General features: G+C 44.5%; 5 protein-coding genes across 12 annotated transcripts in view; 3 read left to right on the forward strand and 2 right to left on the reverse strand.

Annotated features, from left to right (window-relative positions):
* Positions 1-155: 155 nt before the first annotated feature.
* On the reverse strand, positions 156-1323 carry LOC120948552 (mediator of RNA polymerase II transcription subunit 4). The gene is made up of 2 exons (XM_040364999.2): positions 1079-1323; positions 156-983 (listed from the first exon to the last, which is right to left on the reverse strand). The coding sequence occupies exons 1-2, from the start codon at positions 1306-1308 to the stop codon at positions 263-265; spliced, it is 951 nt and encodes a 316-aa protein (XP_040220933.2). The 5' UTR covers positions 1309-1323; the 3' UTR covers positions 156-262.
* A 2250-nt stretch (positions 1324-3573) lies between these two features.
* Positions 3574-5253, forward strand: LOC120951033 (RNA-binding protein NOB1). Its single transcript, XM_040369510.2, has 2 exons — positions 3574-3724; positions 3808-5253. Exons 1-2 carry the CDS (start codon positions 3662-3664, stop codon positions 5050-5052), a joined length of 1308 nt encoding a protein of 435 aa, XP_040225444.2. The 5' UTR covers positions 3574-3661; the 3' UTR covers positions 5053-5253.
* A 381-nt stretch (positions 5254-5634) lies between these two features.
* On the forward strand, positions 5635-8712 carry LOC120948929 (adipocyte plasma membrane-associated protein Hemomucin). Its single transcript, XM_040365800.2, has 4 exons — positions 5635-5751; positions 5840-6023; positions 6128-6333; positions 6423-8712. The coding sequence occupies exons 2-4, from the start codon at positions 5908-5910 to the stop codon at positions 7886-7888; spliced, it is 1788 nt and encodes a 595-aa protein (XP_040221734.1). The 5' UTR covers positions 5635-5751; positions 5840-5907; the 3' UTR covers positions 7889-8712.
* A 198-nt stretch (positions 8713-8910) lies between these two features.
* On the forward strand, positions 8911-10173 carry LOC120948930 (zinc finger CCHC-type and RNA-binding motif-containing protein 1-like). Its single transcript, XM_040365802.2, has 2 exons — positions 8911-9127; positions 9195-10173. Exons 1-2 carry the CDS (start codon positions 9006-9008, stop codon positions 9664-9666), a joined length of 594 nt encoding a protein of 197 aa, XP_040221736.2. The 5' UTR covers positions 8911-9005; the 3' UTR covers positions 9667-10173.
* Positions 10174-12208: 2035 nt separating this feature from the next.
* Positions 12209-20626, reverse strand: part of LOC120961114 (neurexin-1) — an 87545-nt gene continuing 79127 nt past the window's right edge. For all 8 annotated transcript variants that reach the window (XM_049605326.1, XM_049605329.1, XM_049605332.1 and 5 more), the window contains exon 22: positions 12209-19327. In XM_049605326.1, coding sequence (XP_049461283.1) covers positions 18066-19327 — 1262 coding nt within the window. In that variant the 3' untranslated portion in view covers positions 12209-18065. The remainder of the gene's footprint in view (positions 19328-20626) is intronic.

The raw sequence follows: 20626 nt of genomic DNA on the forward strand, positions 1-20626 counted from the left end.
CTCAACCGGCTCTATTTCTTCGGGCCAAATCAAGAGCATCGATTCATGGTGCTTTTGCCTGAGCTCTGGTTATATCAATATTGTCTTGACCGTTTCGCCTACGTTGAACGTTACCCACCCAAACCAATGCGACACAAATAAATAAGCATCTCGAGTAGAAATATCAGAAAGGGGGGTTCGTTTCATTCCTCAAGTCACGACATGCAGCTAACAATACACGGCAAATACTTAATCCTATACATTCATCACCAGTGCCAGCCGCTCACTGAGAATCGCTGGAGCTCGAGCTCGAGCTTTCGGTCGACATGACTTCCACATCATCCTGCGATGCATCCTTGTGCGCCCGTGTGTCCAGCGAAACCGAACCGGCCCCGGCACCCATCGACATGTGCAGCTCGCCCGACGGATGCCACGCAAATTGGTTCGGTGCGGAGGCCGGAATGTCACCGCCGGCCCCACCTGCACCCACGGTGGACGCGTTCCGATGCATCTCGTTCAAGCTGTTGGGATGCTGCAGATTGTGCCCGTTGATGTTGAGGTCCGACTTGCCCAGAAAGCCCAGCCGCATCTCGATGTCGGTCGGGTATGGCCGGCGAAGATCGCCCTGCTGCCAGGTGAGCGGGGCACATATCGCGTGGGACGCACTGATGCGGTGGGCAAACTTGATGAGCTCCTCCGACGAGACCGGCCGTTTGTTGGCCTTCGCAATGCTGGCCAGTTTTTGTCGCGCTTGAAAAATTGACGTCGCCAGAATCTGTTCCGCTTCCTTTAGCTGCCGCTGGAGCTGGTTGATTTCCTCGTCCTGTTTCCGCACCTGCTCCCGCAGTGCGTCCATGTTTTTCTCGATGCCGGCTTGTTCGGCCGCTAGCTGGAGCGTTGCCTTCAGCTCTTTATCCTTCAGCACGAGCAGCTCTACCAGCTGGGCATGGTCGGTGCTGGACATTTTCTGCGCCTTGGGTGCGATTGTGTTTTCGATCAGTTCCCTACAAACAGGAATGTTGGTGAAGAGTGTTGCGGAAGCAGTGTGGTACGAGATGCGCGGAATCGGTCCGAGATTGGGACTAGCAGGGACACTTACTTGGCAACGATTTCTATATCGTTTATGATGGCCAGGAGTCGTTCTCGGGTGCTGAGATGATATGAGGACATGGCGATATTGTACGACGGCACGAAACGTTCTTCGACGATGTTGCCGACCAAACAAACCAGAAGTTTGCACAGACCTGAATGGTGTTTTGCTGTCAACACGATGACCCGTTGGGCAAGGCGCGGGTTTTTGACGTTAAAAAATTGCTGCTTCTCGCTCATTTTCTCTACCCATCTTTTACTCGCCTACAGTGCTCGTTTCGAGGTGAGTTTGCCTTTCGTTGTGTTGGTGACAATATATGCCCATCATATACCGAGGTGTGTAAGTTCTCGCTCAATTTGTCGTGTCGTCTCTTTCACGCACATGGTGAAAAAACATAAACAAACCATGTGCCCGGTGTCAAAGTAGAGTGAACAATTTTATCTAACTTTTTGGGTTAAAAAGCTATTGAAAATGTGAGATTTTGTTACTCGATCAATCCCAGGTGCCACAAATCCACTAAACGACCACTAATCGGGTTCTAAACTACTCACCCAAGTGCCACAAATCCACTAAACGACCACTAAACGGCTTCTAAACGACTCAAGCTCTCTACCTAAGGCGGCGCTCTGGGACCAATCGAACGAGACAAACAAACACGACTCTGTTCGATAGGTGCACTGTCAGCTGTTCGATGTCTTATAGACCTGTCATGATGCACTGCAATACGCCTATCTTATCATCTCCAAAATGAAGCATTTTCATTGTTTAAATGAACATCCATCTGTAGGGGGAAGATTCAACAAATAATATACTAGTTATTCATATCAAAAATAACATAAAAATCTTTCAAATTTATTATTGAAAAATGTAAACAAACGTCCATGCCAAAACACATACAGTGCATACACATGCATTGTGTACACGTAATAGTTTTATACGTTTCAAACCTGTATATTTGATGTAATAAATGATTGTGAAGCATTGCAAATATTATTGATAGCTATTCTAAATATTTTGTACGCAATTTTAAGAAGAAAAAGAGACAAACTACGTAAAAAAACTTGAAAATGTCCCGCATTGAATTCTATCTACTGTAGCTGTGAAGCGTTTGACAGCCAAGGTACTCACAGCACAGGTAGGTATCGAACATCACAGACAGAATCAACTGACATGTTCGACTCGAGGTTTGTCTTGTTTGTTTGTTTGTGTCTGACAGTGCACCTCCATATGATTATATGGGTTTGTTCGTGTCTTATGTCGTGTTCGATTGCTGCTAGAGCGCCGCCTAAACGGAATATACAAAGACTTCGTTTAGCAGACGGCATACGACTCATGCATTCTAAAAATAGCAAAAAAGCTGGTGGCGCTCTCTGTTGGTGGGATACCCCAACCAGTTGAGCTTCATCGCTTGGAGGAGAGCTTTCTCATTTCCTCTGTACTGTTGTATGGTTTCGCATTGAAGTTATGCATCGCTAGAACTAGAACGGCGATACGATTGTTTAAATACTAAACTCCAACGGAAACCACCAGCACTGAAGCAACTGAAATTTGAGTAATGGTCGTTGGTGTCGATACCCACGTATCTGACCACACAACCATTCTTATAGATTTTGCTCAGAAAATTAGAAGGCTATATAGATCATGATAAGATGAAACTTTTCGAAACACATTGCAAGAAAAGGACAGCAATATAATGGTCAGTTGTAATACGCCATCTATTGAGCAAACCAGTGAAGCTATGGAGCTTTCTTTGTTTTTTCTATGTATATTTAATTTTCTAGCCGTTTAAGCTTAATCTGTGGCGCTTATGGGAGCTGTGCGAGGAGGTGGAGATAGTAATACAGCGGGCCCCGAGATACATGGTACCTCTCATATAGGGATTCGGAGATACGTGGTTTTCTAAAGTTGACAGTTATATGGGCAAATTGTACTAATTTGACTCATAACTTGGCAAATGCAACATAATTTCTCTCTAGATCAAACGTGAAAAATCATTTCAAAAGGTTGGAAACTGTTGTATTCAGTCAGTATCATATCAAATAATAATAAAAAGTAGCTAAAATCACCCCCTACTTGTAAAATTATACGAAAATTTGTGATATTTTGGCTGGATATCACAAGATTTGACTTACGCGGAAATTCGAGATACGCGGTATTTTGTGCCCGTTTTCGGTCCCCATTAACCGTGTATCTCGGGGACCGCATGTATGTTTATTTTTTTGGCCATTTAATTTTGTCCACCAGCATAGTCGCACACCAGCGTGTGCTTTTTGGCGACCATCTTGAAACCTCAAAAACCCTCGCTCGAAATGAAAAAAAACCCTCAGAACGCCTTTCAAAAACGTTCGCCAGTAAGGAAAAATCACACCGATTTGGAGCGTTGGCGAGCTCGTTAAAAGCTCTGTATTCGCCAAGCGGGAGCTGTTGTAAGGTTCTACAGCATTCTGCGATTGTCAAGCTTCTGCCATCGCAGAATATGATGCAACCTCCTACTTACAAAATCTCACTTCATGACATTTGTAGCGTGCACTCGCATGGCGTGCGGATCAAAACACTGTGCGTATCATCAATTGCTTCAATTGCAGCCGAAACATGCCGAAATTCGATCATTTAATTGTAGATACAGCTGCGTTCGTGAAGAATGTCCAGTTGCAGGTACGTAATTGGTAGTGTTTTCACAAGCTCCCGAATCGAACGGCGCAACACCTTACAGATTTCCCTTTCCACAACGATTACAGAACTACGCATCGAATTGCTATACCGTTCCGGGTGTGATGGCTGAAATTCGTAACAACCGGCAAATGAAACGGCTCGCCGTGCTTCCGTACAATCTGCAAGTGAAGGATCCGGACCCAGATGTACTGGCCAAGGTGGTGGCGATTGCAAAGAAGACGGGTGACTATGCCTCGCTCTCACTGGTCGATCTGCAGGTTATTGCGCTCACGTATGAACTCGAAACAATCCACGTGGGCAGGGACCATCTGCGCGATGAGCCGTTGCCGTCCATAACGGTGGCAGCAGCAACGAAGCCAGACGCTTTCGGAGGAACCCAGCTTTTGAAGGGATTCTACGTTCCGACGAAAAAAAGCCAGTCGGCAGATGAATCGCAAGAGGACGATGGCGAAAACATTGGCGATATTTCAGATGATCATAGTGAAGCACAAGAACACGAAACTATCACTGCAGCGAACGATGTTCAGGAAAGTTCAAAGGAATCAGCTCCTGCAGGTGATACTGCCGAAACAAACGTTAGCGAAGCGAATGATGCAGATAACGAATCCTGCGAAGAAGAGTACGATGATGATGATGGAGAAGAGGAGGATAGTGAAGATGATGAGGATGGCAACGATGGTGACGATGATGCTGGTTGGATAACACCGAGTAATATCAAGCAGGTAAAGCGCGACATGGGGATGGATCTCCACGACGAAACGCCAACCACCGTGGCCTGTATCACGACGGATTACGCACTGCAGAACGTGCTGAAACAGATCGGCCTTCAGGTCGCAGCCCTCGATGGTCGTGTGATCAAGCAGGTGCGCACGTACATACTGCGATGCTACGCCTGCTTTAAGACGACACCGGACGCAACGAAGGTGTTCTGCCCGAAGTGCGGCAACCGGACGCTGAAGAAAGTTTCCGTCAGTCTGGACGGAGAAGGCAAACAGATTATCCACATCAACAATCGGCGACCGCTGACGGCCAAGTACAAAAACCGACCGGTAGCCAAGTTCGAAGGTGGCAAGCACGCTGCCAACCCGTTGCTGTTTGCGGATCAACCACTGCCACAGCAGCGCATATCGGTCAAGGCCCGTTCGAAGACCAACGCGCTTGGTGATGACTACATTGCCGGCTACTCCCCGTTCGTGATGAGAGACGTCGATTCGCGGTCAGCTGTACTGCGTGGTTCTACTAATCTGAAACAGAGAATGAGCAACTACGAGTACGATAACAAGCGCCGGGGATATAAAAAGCCGATATAAGGAGTTGCAAACAAGTCTACTTTTCTGTTATGGCTGATAGGTAAACCGACAGAGACATTTAACTGGCATAAGATAAGGTTTGATTGCATTGTAGGGATATATGTAATTATCACCACATGTTATTCAGTATGATTCTTCGCTGATGATCCGTTCTTTGCTTCGGCATTACACATTTTTGAATAAAATGAAAGAATAATCCTACTTAAGAAAGCACATATTATTGAATGCTTAAAAAGATCGAATTTTCGTATATGAACAGTCGGTTTCGATCTGTTCGATCAGATGCAGTTGATTAATCAACAATTGCTGCTTCCTAGACGACGGGCACTTGACGATTCGTTAACTTTTTAGTACAAATATTTTCCTGGAATATAAGTGTGCAACAGAAATATACCTTATTTGTACAAAAATGATAATTAAAAGAGCAATCTCGCCACTATGTTCGTACACAGAATCTCATTTTTATTAGAATCCAAATAAAAAATACAGTTTCTATTCGTATTTTAACGCACATTGCAAAGCATAATGCAGGTCTGCACACCGTCATGCCGGATGCCGTGTCATCAACTTCTGTCAAACGGTTTAACGTCAAAATAACAAAAAAAAAAACTGCTGATGCGGTGGAACCGACGAAAATCTATCGCAGGGTCTAATTTTCTATTGGTTGTGTTTTATTCTCTCTAGTCATCCCCAAGATCGGTTTGTAAAACAGATTCTAAGTGGTAAATGCTGCAGTCCTCATTGAAAACACCGGTATTGTGTCGTTTTGTATCACTTTATTCGACAGTTTTACTTTGGGGTGGTATCCAAGTTCTTCATCAGCAGTGAAAGTGGTCACCGTTTCGGCTCGGCAAAATGGGCTTTCTATACAGGGTTCGTGTGCGTGTCATCAACTGCTTGATCTTCTTCTTCTTGATTGTGCTGCTACCGGGCTTGCCCCCGAAAACGACCTTCCCGTTCGAAGGATTCAGGTATGCTTATTTGGCTAAGGATGGCTCAATGCGGGAAGTGCCGGCTCGCTCCTATTACATAATTGTATCCTTTTGCCGGCTTTCGTTCCATTGCTGCTCATCAGGTTCTCCAAGCCTCGTGAGCTGAAAGGAGCGCTAGAACCTACCAATCATCTGGACAACGCGGAGCGACTGTTCGAAGGAAAGATCTATGGCCCGGAAGCGTTGCTCGTACATGGAAAAGATCTGTTTACCACGATCCACGGTGGAGAAGTGATTCGCATCAATGGTGAACACATTACACATATCGCCAAGTTCGGCAAACCATGCGGTAAGGTCGATGACATATGACGATCAAATTCTGGGTGTTTCAGGCTTGAGCGATCAATACAAACGCTTCATGTGATTGCTCCTTTCCAGAGCTCTCGTTCGAGGAGGAAACATGCGGCCGTCCGCTGGGACTTGCTTTCGACACCAAGGGATCGAACTTGATCGTTGGCGATGCCTACTACGGCATTTGGTTGGTTGACTTGACGACGGGCAACAAGGAGCAGCTCGTTTCCCCCGACACCGTGCTGGAAGGCAAGGGTGCAAACAGGAAAGGAAAGTTCTTCAACAGTGTGGCTGTCGCTCGCAATGGTGATATCTTCTGGACCGACTCGTCGTCCGATTTCACGCTGCAGGATGGCGTGTTTACCATATTTGCCAATCCGTCGGGACGTTTGTTCCAGTATGATCGTGCTACTGGAAAGAACAAAGTGCTTCTAGATCGACTGTACTTTGCAAATGGCGTGGCATTGAGCCCTAACGAGGACTTCGTGCTGGTGGCGGAAACGATGGCATCTCAGATACGCCGTTACTACCTGACCGGACCGAAGGCGGGCACGGATGACATTTTCATCGACGGTTTGCCAGGTCTAGTCGATAACCTGGTGGCGGACGCGGAAGGCATTTGGGCACCACTGATCCAAGCCGCTGACAACGAGAATCCATCGATCCCACAAATGCTCTCGAACGTACCGCTGATTCGAAAGTTCCTGATCCGTATGCTGGCGCTCGCTGAGCTGCCGATGCGGATGATCCATCAGGTGATGCCCAATGTACACACGCAGCGCATCATTCACGCGATCGGTCACTTTGAGTCGCTCATCTTCTTTGCTCCAAACCGTCAAACGTTGGTGAAAATTAGCTGGAACGGTCGTATCCTCGGATCGCTGCACGGCTTCGACGGTAGCGTTGGAAGTGTATCGCACGTGGCCGAACTGGGAGACTATCTTTATCTGGGTTCGCCGTACAACAAGTTCTTGGCACGTGTACCACTGCCAAAGATGCCAAAGGTGGAAATACGTGATGTAAAGTACAAGCCGGCAACGGAAACAACGGCTGCCCCGAAACCAACGACAACTACAACGACTACACCGAAACCAACCACAACGACCACGACTACACCGAAACCGACTACAACGACCACGACTACTACCACTCCAAAACCAACAACGACTACCACCCGGAAACCTGCAACTACTACCACCCCTAAACCGGCGGCGACTACCACCACTACTCCCAAACCAACGACAACCACTCCCAAACCAACGACAACCACTCCCAAACCGACAACGACTACTACTACAACAGAGAAACCTAAAACGACGCCAACGCCAAAAGCTACTACAACCACCCCGAAAGCTACGGAAGCTCCAAAAGCATCCACCGAAGAGCCAGTAAAAGCGAAGAAAGCCGACAAGAAAACACCGCCACCGGCCAGCTCCAAGGAAACCCCATCGGAGCCTGCCCCGATTCACGAAAAAGTTCCCAACGATACTCCCAAACCGAAGCAGGAGAAATTGAAGGTGATAAAGAAGGGCGGTGAGCAGGGAGAGCTATAAGACTACCTCCACTCACTCACGCACAAACAAACATCTAAACTAGCTGATCAAGCATCATCACAACCACAAAACATGCACAACACGCGCATTCAATGGCGTGCTGAGCGTTGTCGTAGGCACATGCCTCCAAGCAATGCGCAACGAACTAGAACGCATGCGGGCGTTGGTTCTTAGGAGCCCGAGAGTACGCCCGCCGAATCCCCCTGGATAGAGCTTTACAACACGATCGTTACCGTAACCGTCAACATAGTCCAAGTGACACGGGAAAATTAAAGCAATATACTTTACCATCAAACGGATGATGGTGTCCAACAGTGTGTGCGTCAGAAGAGGCGAGGGTAGTTTATCTGTAGGCAGCTAATGTACAACATTCTTGTTAATTTCATTCCATGAGTGAGGTATTTTTTTACTCTTTCAATCCTCCGGGATTTTGATTGCATCCCAGTATACTCTATTTGTGCGTAGGTAGATAAATTCATTCAAAACTATTCCTTTTTTGAGGTAGTGACCAGTGCGGCCAAAGTGTTCTGACAACGAGTCTAGGCATTGGTAAGGTGAATGTTCACATCCGTCGTTTTTCTCAAGCAGAAAAATCTGGCAGCGATAGGTGATGGTTTAGCAGATGGTGTAGGAGGGTGAAAAGCGTTAAAGCAAATGCATCGCAAAACAAATTGGTTCAAAATTCTTTTCATACTCATTTTTGTATATTTATTAGGGGTTCAACTTTTGTGAGGAAAATGCATATTTGGTAACTGTTTAAGGTTTAAATGTATTCCACTGCGCATTGAGGGCATTGAGAAAATAAACGTTTTTTTGCTTGGGTATATAGTACGCATTTGAATTGTTGAAAAGAAATTAAAGCGGAACGTAACATGAATTCAAATCAGTTAGAACAATTAAAAATGCAGGGAAAATCTGTTTCACCCAATTATTACAACTTGTTCTAATTGGATTGGCTGTATGGCTTGTGAATTTTAGAACAACACTATGCTCGACGGTTGGAAGTGGTGTTGCGCCTATTCCGTAGCGCACTGTACTGTCACTGCCGACAAAAGTGTGTAAACAACGTTTGTTTACCTTTAATTCGGTGCTGCAAAAATTGCACCTTTTTGGTGTCATGAACAAACCAAAGCTACTCGTGCCGGATATTCGATGTACTGCATACATTTCCAACCTGCCGTTCGATTTAACCAACATTGATGTGCAGAAATTATTTTCCAAACATGGAAAAATCATCAAGTAAGAAGCGGCAATCAGTCAACAGGTATCGGAAGGCACCACTCACTAACGAACCTTGCTTTTGTAGAGTTACCATACTGCGCGATAAAGTGTCGAGAAAGAGCAAAGGGGTAGCTTTTGTGCTTTTCTCCAACGCACAGGAAGCGCTGGACTGTTGTAACGCGTGTAACAGCACGGAAATGTTTGGCCGCACACTGAAGGCAAGCATAGCCAAGGACAATGGTAAATCGGCCCAGCACGCTCAAAGAAAACAGTACCCCGACAAAAGCCGCTGCTACGAGTGCGGCACAGAGGGACACATGAGCTACAGCTGTCCCAAAAATGTGCTCGGAAACAAAACACCCCCACGGAAAAAGGATCGAAAACAAGCGAAACGAAAACAACCGAATGAAACAACGGCTTCCTTTGATTGGGCTAGCGATACGGAAGAGGGACTTGCGGCTAGTTTAGAACCAACTACGGCCGGATGCACCAAAAAGGTAAAGTACAGAAAAAGCAAATATTTCAGCGATGACGAAGAGCTCGATAGTGAAGATTAATGTGGCCTACAATGTAAGTATGGCATTGTTTTTTTTTTTTAAACAACTATAATCTTACACATATTACCGTGCAACCAGACATATAGAAAAATTTTCACGCCGGGAAGCATGAAAAAATAGCCAAAATCAACATCGCTGAAACATTTCACGCCTAAATGTATGTAAAGAGTTGTCATCCTGTACGGTACGATGACATTCGATCATATTCACGCTTCACGGCGTAACGCTATTTACCGGGATGTCTAGTTGCATGGTTAGAAGTTTAAGTTAGGGGACATCCTTTTAGAAATCCTAATGACCTAACAACGATTTGAGAAAGGGTGCCATTGTTTTGAGATAACCCAGAAACATTATCATTGAGTTGATATATGATATAGATTATTCTATTATATACAGATTATTCCTGCGAGATCAAGACCAGATAGGAAAGTCATATATTAAGGTAGTCTGTGCGAAGGGTGGAATGAACTAGATAACTAATAATAATCTATGTATAAAACTTAAACAAACCAAACCAATTTTTGTCTCACGCTGATATCACACGCTAACTTATATTCAACATGTTTCGAAATAATTTGATTAATAAATATTAATCAAGTCATTTCCGATCTAACTATTTGTAACAGAAAACAAACTTCTTCGGTTAGAGGCGTATCTGTGCGTTCTCTTTAAAATGCAAGATAGTTACATGAATCCGTTGGGAGTAAAATTAACCTTCTTAGCTAGAAGAGTAAATTTCATGGTCAGATTCGAAAAGTTAAAGTTAGTCTGCCTTGCTGCTGGTAGTTTGTTAAGTAGTTTCTGAGTGAAATTATAATTCATTTAGCCATTAATTACAGGATTCCCCACGATTTATTGGTCAGCTCCCATGATTTTATGGTGCGTTCCCACGATTTTTTGGACGTATCTCATAGATTTTTGGTTCGTTCCCATAATTTATTGGTATTTTCCGATTGGATATCAATACAATTGAACCAAAAAATTCAGGGAAACGACCAAAAAATCGTGGGAACGCACCAAGAAAATATGGGAACCCACCAAAAATTGATGGGAACCAACCAATAAATCGTGGGAAACCCTGTAATAGCCATCTTTGAGTCAACCCATATCCGGGTATACGCTGATAATATAGACATCATTGGTCTGAGGCTCTCCTATGTAGCTGAAGCTTATCAAGGAATCGAGCTGCAAATGTCAGCACCGACAATAACATGAAATCTGCCTTGCGTGCAAGGATAGAACAAGAATTCACCTGAGACTCTGCTGCTTTAGTTCAGAAGCTGGGACTATATCGTATCTTTGTAGTAGTAGTACCCACATTCGTCTCTGAGGCATGGACATTTAGTGATGTGTGAATTTAGTCTTATTTAGTGATGTGTTCTCTGGAGCACACCCACGGCTACGATCCGACTCCGACTATTTGTCCGGAGTCTTTCGGAGTCTTTCGGAGTCTTTCGGAGTCGTTCGGAGTCGTTCGGAGTCGTCCGAAGTCGTCCAGAGTCATCGGAATTATCGGAGTCGTCCGGAATCGATCGGGGTCGATCGGAAACGCCATCAGACGGAGTTAACATTTTGTTGTGTTTTTTTGTCTTTCACTTTGCGCGTGCAGTTCGTATACGGGCCTTTGTTTCGAAGGCCGACTCCGGTCAACTCAGATTGACTCTGGACGACTCTGACTACTCTGGACGACTCCGGCCGACTCAGAACAACTCCGAAATACTCCGAACGACTCCGTACGACTCTGATTTCGAACGACTCAGGACGACTCCGGGCAATTCTGGACGATTCCGCACGACTCCGAACAATGCAGGGCGGTTCTACCCTCTGGAGTCGATTCCGAATTTATCGGAGCCGGATCGGAGTCGACTCCGGATTTTTTGCCAACTTTACCTATCACTAGTCTGATTCTGACGAAACCCACTTAGCGGTAGTCGAAAACAAAATGCTCAGTGGGATCTTTTGCTTCGTATGTTTGGAAGGACAATGAAGGTGCCAATACAAATACGAGATGTACAGTTATGGATAAAGCGATAGCAATTTTTATTGTTGTAATGATCCGAACACAAGTACCTCTGATTTGCAACTGAGCCGCCGTTAGTGTATTAGGATCAGCCGCGCACGCATCTAATGATGTTCACATCCACTATCACAATCCTAACGTGTTACCCGACGAGGATGGTAACTGTGACTGTGCGGATGGCGTACATGTACGCGTGCAATCCTACAGTGCACCGACGTGAAGAACGTAGGCAATTCCCCAGCCAAGGGCAGGTGTGACTCATGTACATATCTGTACTTCGATCTTACTGTCGTGCAGCGCATGAAGAATGCCAGGCTCCGATGGGATGGCCATGTTATACAGATGAAACCGGACGAACTAGCCCGTAAAGTCCTTTTTAGGCCGTCCACAAGAACAGAGGAGGCGTGGTAGGCTCATATTGTGGTGGCAGGATACGGTGGAAGTTTTACCATAGTTGGCTCTAGATTGCGATGGAATTGCAGAACAAGTCGGATAGTTCCCGAAAAAAGAATAACACATTGCTAATACTTCCGAATTATTTCTTTTATTGTTAGCAACAAAAACCATTTCTCGGCTCTTTTTGTGTAAGTGTGTTTGAGAATGTTTAGTTTCGTGTAAGTGTGTGTTTGTGTTTATTTTTCATTTTGTTTGTTCGTTCATCCTGCCCCCCCCCCTTCCCCTGTCTAACACATTTCAATGTACACATTTGCGTCTTAGTTTATTCTTGGTTTGGTTTTCGTGTCCAGCATCACCTACATTAATATGTGAGTATTATTGTATGTGTTTAAGATAGTTTGTAAAATGGGTGTACTTGTTAGTGTCTGTTTTTGTGGCTGTGTGAATCAGTGTCAGTGTCAGCCTGAATTTAATCATTTCATTCGTTCCTATTACCCATGCACCATCGACCATGGACTGCGTAAACCAACTGCTCTTTCGCAATGCGTCTGGGATTCCTTGTATTACGCAGTATAAGTTATATTTTTTTTAGGGGGAGCAGTTTTGTTTTGTTACCTTCTTGTATTTGCTTAGTATTGTGTTCTGTTGGCTATATTTTGTTTAGTCCATAGTGATTCGCAACAACGCAAAATGGACGATCGAATAGTAGGTAACATAAATTCAAAAGCAAACAGAAACAATCACTTACTCCTCTAGTCAACTACTGTCGATCCCCTCGATTTGTGGGGTGGACACGGATAGAAACATTCGAATATGGTTTGCGCCTCCATCCCCCCCCTCTCCTTCCATCCTCACTATTGACGACCCCTTCTCGAGCGCAAATCAACACCCAAACATAACCAGCTACCAGCAGTAACATTAACTTATGTCTCTATATGTATATATTTATATGTACTTATATATGCACAGCTACATATTTTATGAACTCGACCGAGCAGCAGAACGAACAAACGGTGATTCGCTTGAGTTATTCTTGTTGTCCACCGTGAGAGCATGGACGCTGCATTTTGCTAGGGTTGCTTTAATAAAGCCCCACGAACATCCTCCTCTTCTAACTTCCACACAACACGTGCGTTTGCGCGTGGCTTAGTGATTCACGTACGCGTGTGCTTGTGCTGCTCCTTGTGTGCTCTTGTCCTGTTGCAATGTTGCAAACATGTTTTGTTAGCTTATCCTTTTATCCCGATTGCTCTCTACTAGTCTTTACAAATTCTACAACTTAACAAATTATATAACATACTTTCGTTTTTACCATATTTTGTAATTGTGAGTTTTCTTTGTTTTTGGTTTTTGTGGCATTGTTGTTGCTCCGTTCGCTCCTGTGTATTCCATTTCAGTTGCATTAGTCATACCGCTCACTGGCTAGTGTGTGTGTGTGTGTATGTGTGGGTCTTTTGTTTGCTTCTTTTTTACTATGTATCGATATTTTGTCATTCTTTTTTTCTACTTTTCTCATTCATAAGCTCCCTTTCCAAATGCCTTTTTTCGCTTAGTATCACTTTCGCCATAGCCTATATAGTAGGACCGTAAAGAAAATAATGTGTCGTTTTGCGGTTGCGATTTGGCCCACCTGCCCCACTCGTTTGTCGGGCATGGAGGTTGTGTGTGTGTGTGTGTTTGTGTTTGTGTATGTGTGTGTGTGTAGTTTAAATGGTGTACTTGCCTCATATTGTGTGCAAGCTTTAAAATACCTAGTGTGCTAAATCATGTCGGAATATGGAACTCGTGTCAGCTGCTGCATGGAGCGAAGCTAGAGGGGCACGAACAAGGTTGTGCAGCTGTTGGAGTATGTATTGGCGGCGTGTCGAGTGTAGAGAAACAAGGTGCTTAATTCCAAACAAACATTCTCTGCTCTAATCTTTAACAATACTCTCGGATACTTTCCACGCCAGTCATTTCGTTTGCGCTAAATAACTTAAAGGAACGATAGCGGTGCCTACGTTAGCTCTAGAAACTGTTTCAGTCAAATCCTTTCAGAACATGCGTTAGTACGTTGCTAAAGTATTGTGTCTTTGCTCTTCTCATGCCATTCGCCATTTTTGTCTGTTTTGCGTGTGCCTTTTGACAGGACATTGGTTAGGATTGTTGCAAAATTCGTAGGATAAAGGGCAACAAATTCAGTGTATCGTGTGGATATCCACAAGTCGTTGTATGATAATGAGTAAATGTTTCGTAGTAGGGAAAAACAGGGATTTAATACTGCGCCTATCTAAGGGTGATGAGGTGATTGCTCTACACGAATGCTTCCCGCTGATCCTCTCTCGACGCCATGAAAAACCAATGGATCGCGTAGATGGACCGGAAGCATGATCCTTTCTTAAAGATTATGATGAGCGTAAGGGGATTCGCGCCACCTACGTTCTGTCTCGGCTAGGTTGCGTTGGTTTTGATAAGAGAGGAGGAATAAAAGGAGCGCCTAATCCATCCATACCCCGGCCGGTCGATTGATCGACCGACCCCGCTTCACGCGCGAAACAGACTCCGCCATTCTCTCCAACGTACCTAGCAAGTGGGAATTGTGTATAGAAAAGATTACTTGCTCCAAAAACTGATATGTTTGACCATGCTTGCATGTTCGACCTATCCGTTTAACTTTTTCTCGATTGTTTCCCGCTTCCCAACATTCAGGGCCCTTGATTTTGCATTGCTTCAGCGTGTAACGTCGTACAAAACCGTAAAGTTGTAAAATGGTGCTGTTTCAAAAGCGCAGAAAACATCGGGACACTTTACGGTGGTATGGGGGGTTTCTAGAGTGTTTTGCTGTACCTTAATATTTGGTAATACAGTGAAAGCAGAAAGAAACAAACATTCGTTCGAGCAAAAGTAACGAACGAAGTGTTGAAAACGGACCAATCATAAACGTGGGGTAAGCTTGAATTATTTCAGCAAGTTTGTGAAAATGCTCGCCTTTGAGCTTTGTCAAACAGCTTCATCTCGAAGCTGTTCACTGTTGGCTTATCCTGATGTAACGCTTATCCTGATTTTGAGTATACGTAAACGACGTTCTGTTCGTTCAGTTACCTGCTTGCTGCATCTTCGTTTTGTTTTGTTTGTGTCTATTATCAAATATATAGATATATTTTTATACGTTTTTAGTTGCTTTTGTTTTTGCTATCCTTTCTGTGTCTACTTATCAATTGATGTTGATTCTCTTCGTTTGTTTGTCTTTCTCTTCTTTTTTTTTATTTATTTCAAACTGTGAGTGTTAGTTGCAATTATCGCCTCCCTCTCTATCAGTGTCTTATTAGCCAGCCTGTGTTGTAAAGTTTTTGCTTGAAGGTGAAAAACTTAGTTCAAATTGTGTGTCATGTCTGTGTGTGCGTGTGTGTGATTGTGTTCAGAGGTGTAAAGGAGTTTGACCGAGTGTCTTAGATAATATTGTATAATGTTCGTTTGTTTTGTTACGTTTTTCACCTTCCGTTCTTCGATTGTGTGTAGTATCAATGGAGAGTTTTTTTAAGTACAAGAGACAGTGCGCGTACAATTGGAAATAGAATATCAAGTGTAAGGTTTTTTTTTGTTGCTCCTTCATTTTGCTTCACTATCGTCCATTCTCCGTTTATAGAACTAGAATAGAAAATTCGGTGCAAGATTTGACGGTTTATCAGAACGTTTTTGTTTTTGTTTTATAAATTGGATTTGGTGTATCCGTTGCGTTACACGAAATTTCCACCTGTAGCAGATTGAAATCCAACAAATGCGCCAAGGTAGGTGTGGCTGGGTGTGTGAAAATCAACCGAACGAAAACTCATCTACATGATTGAAGGGATGAAACACTGTTTCTAAATTAAATAAGGGGCAAATGAAACATTCTAACCTTCACATACACACAATCTGTGCCTTCGATGTGTGCTGCATGTAGGAAACATAAGGAAACTGACTGGCGCTGCAAACTACATTAGTAGTGTGTGGCGGTATTATTTAATTTTGCATTTTTACGTTTTTTGTATGTGTCTTTTTTTTTTGTTGCATTTTAGATTTTTGCCTTTCTTTGCATTTGCTTTATCGATAAGGATTTTTCAAAACAATTTCCTTTTTGTATGTGTTTTTTGTTTCTTTTTTATCCTTTTGTTGTAATATGTTTTAATGTGTTAGTGTATATATATATCTCTCTCTTTCTCTCTTTATTTCTTCCTTGCTTCATCATTTTTATGTACTTCTATACTCGATTAACCTTTTGCTCTGTCTTTGCATTACGGTTATAACTATCCCATTATTATACCTGTGTTTAATGGGGTTTCTTCTGTTGGGAAACCCTTGCAGAGGGCGAGGAAACGTGGGGAGCGGTTTTCATCGATGTTTCTTACAATTAGAGTAAATTTGTGCAGAAAAAACAATTTGCTTGTACCGGAACACGGTGTTGTAATCATGCTTAACTCTAGCGTAGATGAACCCGCTCGCCATCCACCGTTTGTGTTTTGTCATACTCTACACACGCTTTGGTGCATGGTTCAATAAGATTGAATTTTCAGTTTAATTTAGCTTTTTTGCTGTGTTTTTTGTGTGGCATTGATTGGACATAGGTCCAGCATGCGCACAGACACAGCGAGTGCCAATTATGGGTCATTGTTTTTTTGAAACATGTTGGTGTGTTTTACTGTGTGTTTCAAATTGTAACTCATTGTTCTCGGCCGTTGCGAGTTACTATCCAAAAGCTAACCATAGCTACAACTCATATTAGTAGTGGGAGGAGACGGGCATCTTTGGTGCGCCAACAAAAAGTGGTCTCTTTTGCCCACTCAAAAAAACGACCAGCAGAAGGTGCATTATGATCGGCACGAAAAAGATAAAACCAAACGGTTCCATCAGACGTGGGGCTGCGTGGAACTGACCGTCCCATTGTTAAAGTATCGCGAGCTGGCTGGCCTTGGTAACATTTGAAATATGTATCTCGTTTTGTTAGCTTAACTGCTACTATCGTAATAATTATAACCACAATGCCACAATAATTTTGTCAATCCCAGTGCTCGATTTCTTAGTTTGGTACTAAAGCTTTCAGGTTGATTTCATTTTCTCTTCTTCTTTCTTCCCTAGTAAGCGCTTTCGTAATTAGCGTATCGTAATTGTTCGGTATTTTGGTTCTTTGCGGTGTATTGCGGGATTCTGTACGGCAGGAGGAGAACTCGGGTAGTGGTTGTTTCGAATATTTTTTGCCCACTGCAGAAACTCTGGTGTATCCAAAAACTGCCACCGGCCTTAAAATCTTTCACTATTCTATTGCGGGTAATTGTTGTTTTTGTGGCTCTGAGCGACATGCAAAACATAATCCATTTGTGCTCAACGCACCGTTTAGCCATTGATTAGCTGCACGGTGTGAGGAGGACGCGTCTTTTAACGGATTGTTCCTACTTTTCGATTTGCATTTTTGTTGGGTGATTTGGTAAACCTTTTTTTTACAAGCAGTTGGGTCGTCATGTTTGTTCCTTTTGCAATGTATATATTTTTGTTGCAATTTACTTTGCGTACTTTCCTCCCCCGTTCCACCTTTCTTCGGGTTTGTGCCATTTTCTTTCGCCATGCACGATTCCTTCCTCGGCTTATCCATCGTTTAGCACGAATGATTCCATCACTTGCAAAAGTTTTTTTTTTCTACTCGACTATGTACACATGCCCGGGACGATGAGCCTAACTAGAGGTGGCCGCTGCTGCTCCACTCGAACCGCCCCTCCCCCTGTAACTGCCGGTGGTGCGGATCGGCCTTTAGAAGGACTCGATCGCCTGCACATTCCTTTTTACACACGCCTGCATCCACCCAAGTAGATGCGGTTTTTAGCATTCGAATTTGGATTATCATCAATTATCAACCTTCCGATCCGATCGCACACAAACTGCGCTGATGCGGACATGCGTTGCGTGTAAATGACGTTTCTCCCCCTAACGCTCGCGTATCATTGATAGCGCCATATCACTTGTGAGAGTCCCATTAGACGTACCACTCCTTGATGTCCTTCGAGTTGCGGCTCTTGTTTCGCTGGGGTTGTCCTCCACCACCTCCGCCACCTCCTCCTCCACCACCGCCGCCGCCGCCACCACCGCCACCCGATTGCATACTGCCCTTATCGCTACCGCTGCCGTTTAAGCCCCCGTAGCCCATGCTCATGTTGCCTCCACTGCCCATGCCCATTCCACCGCCCGCACCCATGGCCCCATTGCTGGGTCCGTGATGTCGCAGCGAACCGTTCAGCGGCAGCGTGCTGCCTCCGTTCGAATGGTGCCCGTTGTAGTGCGGCGGAGCGGACGGCTGATGGTGATGCTGCGGTTGATGATGGGCCTGCTGCGCCTGCTGGTTGTAGTGGTGCGCGTTGTGGGTGCCCGAGTTGCCGTGCGAGCCACCGAGCAGGGCCGCGCTCGGTCCCTGCCCGTAGAGCCCGCTCTTGTCGTGCTCCGTTTTGTACGATCGGTCTCCGTTCGATTTGATCCACAGCACGAGCAGAATGACGAGAATGACGGCAATCAGGGCACCAGCGACAATGCCGATAATCATCGCCGTACGCTCCTCGGCCTCGGAGTTGATGCGGCCGCCCTTGTGCTTGGGGAGGCGCGTTGGCGGGTACGGTTGCGGGTGCGGCTGGTACGGTTGCTCCGGTTCGGGGTTCGGCGGTTCGGCCACCTTTACTGGTGGTGGGCGCCGACCGTTTGGCGTTTGGTGCACAGTGGTACGGTGTTCCTCCCCGTCGTCCTCGTCGTCCGTTGGCAGGTGCACGTCCACTATCTCCTCCTCGGTCGTGGTCGGTGTTTGCGGGTAGGTCGTTTCGCGGATGTGATCACGGTCCCGATCGCGGTAGCTGACGGTCGTTTCGGACGGGATGTGCTGCTGTGCCGTGGTAGAGCCGTACGTGCTGAGCCCAACCGTTGTGCCGGTGGAGGTGGTTACCACCCGCCCGCTGGCCGTTGTGCCCGTCGTCGTACCGGACCCGGTCGTTCCCATCGAAACCGTTGTGCCGTAGCTGTCGATGGAGCTACCGTAGTTGCCACTGGTGCCGCTACTACTACCACTGCTGCTGCTGCTGCCACCGTAACTGCCTGTAGTGCCACTGCTCATACCGCTCGTCGTGTCCAGGTCGCTGGTGGTGTGTGAGGACGATGAGTACGTGTCGGGCGTGCGACGCTGGGTCGTGTACGATGGAGTGCCATCCGTTTTCCGATCAAAGTCTACCGTGGTGTACGTCATTTCGGGACTCGTTTCTGAAGCGTAAACAAACAAATGTGATTAATATAAAGTCAGTGTGTTAGATGTTAGTTGAGGAGGTTGGCACAACGTTTGAGATAATTTATATTCTACTTCCAATATGTCGAATAGGAATGACAAACCAACCATCGTTAGTCTATGTATGTCTTAGCCACTCAAGAGTTAGGCCGCGTATGACTGATTGGTGTATTAATTCATAAGATAGCAAGTCCTGCACACAGAGGGCACGCTGCCAGGTCGTTGGTTAAACGACTGTAAAACGGAACTGGTCTCCTTGATTCGACAAGTAAATCATTTTCCTATGACCAGTTATTTTTAACTACATACACGTAACTAGTTACAGATATCTGTATTTTTGTATTTTTGTCTTTATTCCGACGACTGATTACTAACATTATTGCAATAAATTGCTGTTGGAAAATTAATAAGGGATAATTCATAAATTACGTGACGCTAAATTGATCTACCTTAGGCCCGTGTCTGTGCTCCATCGGATGCGATTTTATCGGAAAGCCTGTCAAAATTTTATATGGGATTTGACAGATAACGTCGGACGTGCGATTTCGTCGTACGACGGAATCAAATTTTTTTTATTTCGTCGGACGCCGCATTCGATTTTATCTGCCAAACTAAATGTGTGGTGTTTTGTAGGAACAATCTCAAATTAATTTTTCACAATCGTTATATTATTAAAATCATCCAAATAATCGCAATATTATACGAAAAAGCGTTTGACAGCACGTGCGATGAAATCGCATGCGATGAAGCATAGAAACCGGCCTTACTTCTAGTGTAGTAAAATGTAACACTGGAAAAAATCTCTTTCTATAAATTACGTAATGCTTTAGCGAACGGAAACCCTCTATTCAATATTTCTTCAATCTTCGTCGGTTTTGTGAAATTAACATTTTACAAATTTTAGAGCACAGTTGAGAAATTATATAGTTATATAGAATTTTAAAAACCTTGAACTCCAAATAATGTAGAAACACTTAGTACGTTGGAATGCATACAACCAGTTTTCTATTTACAGCGGAGTCAAATCTGTTTAAGTTTAATTTTTTTGAGTGTTTGAATAAATTTTTATTTTCATAATGATAACGTATTTTTTATCAATGTAATACCAATATGGTTTTTTCAGAGCTTCTTGTTTGGTGTTACGTAGGTTTTGAGCTACCTCTCTCCACTATGAACCAAGAGGGAACGTTGAAAGATATCTCCCTTGCCCCTTTTAAGCGTTACGTATTTTATGAATGACGCTCTTGGTTAACTTTCATAACTTTTCTTGTTTCAAA

The sequence above is a fragment of the Anopheles coluzzii genome, chromosome 2 (assembly GCF_943734685.1).
Source record: "Anopheles coluzzii chromosome 2, AcolN3, whole genome shotgun sequence".
NCBI lineage: Eukaryota > Metazoa > Arthropoda > Insecta > Diptera > Culicidae > Anopheles > Anopheles coluzzii.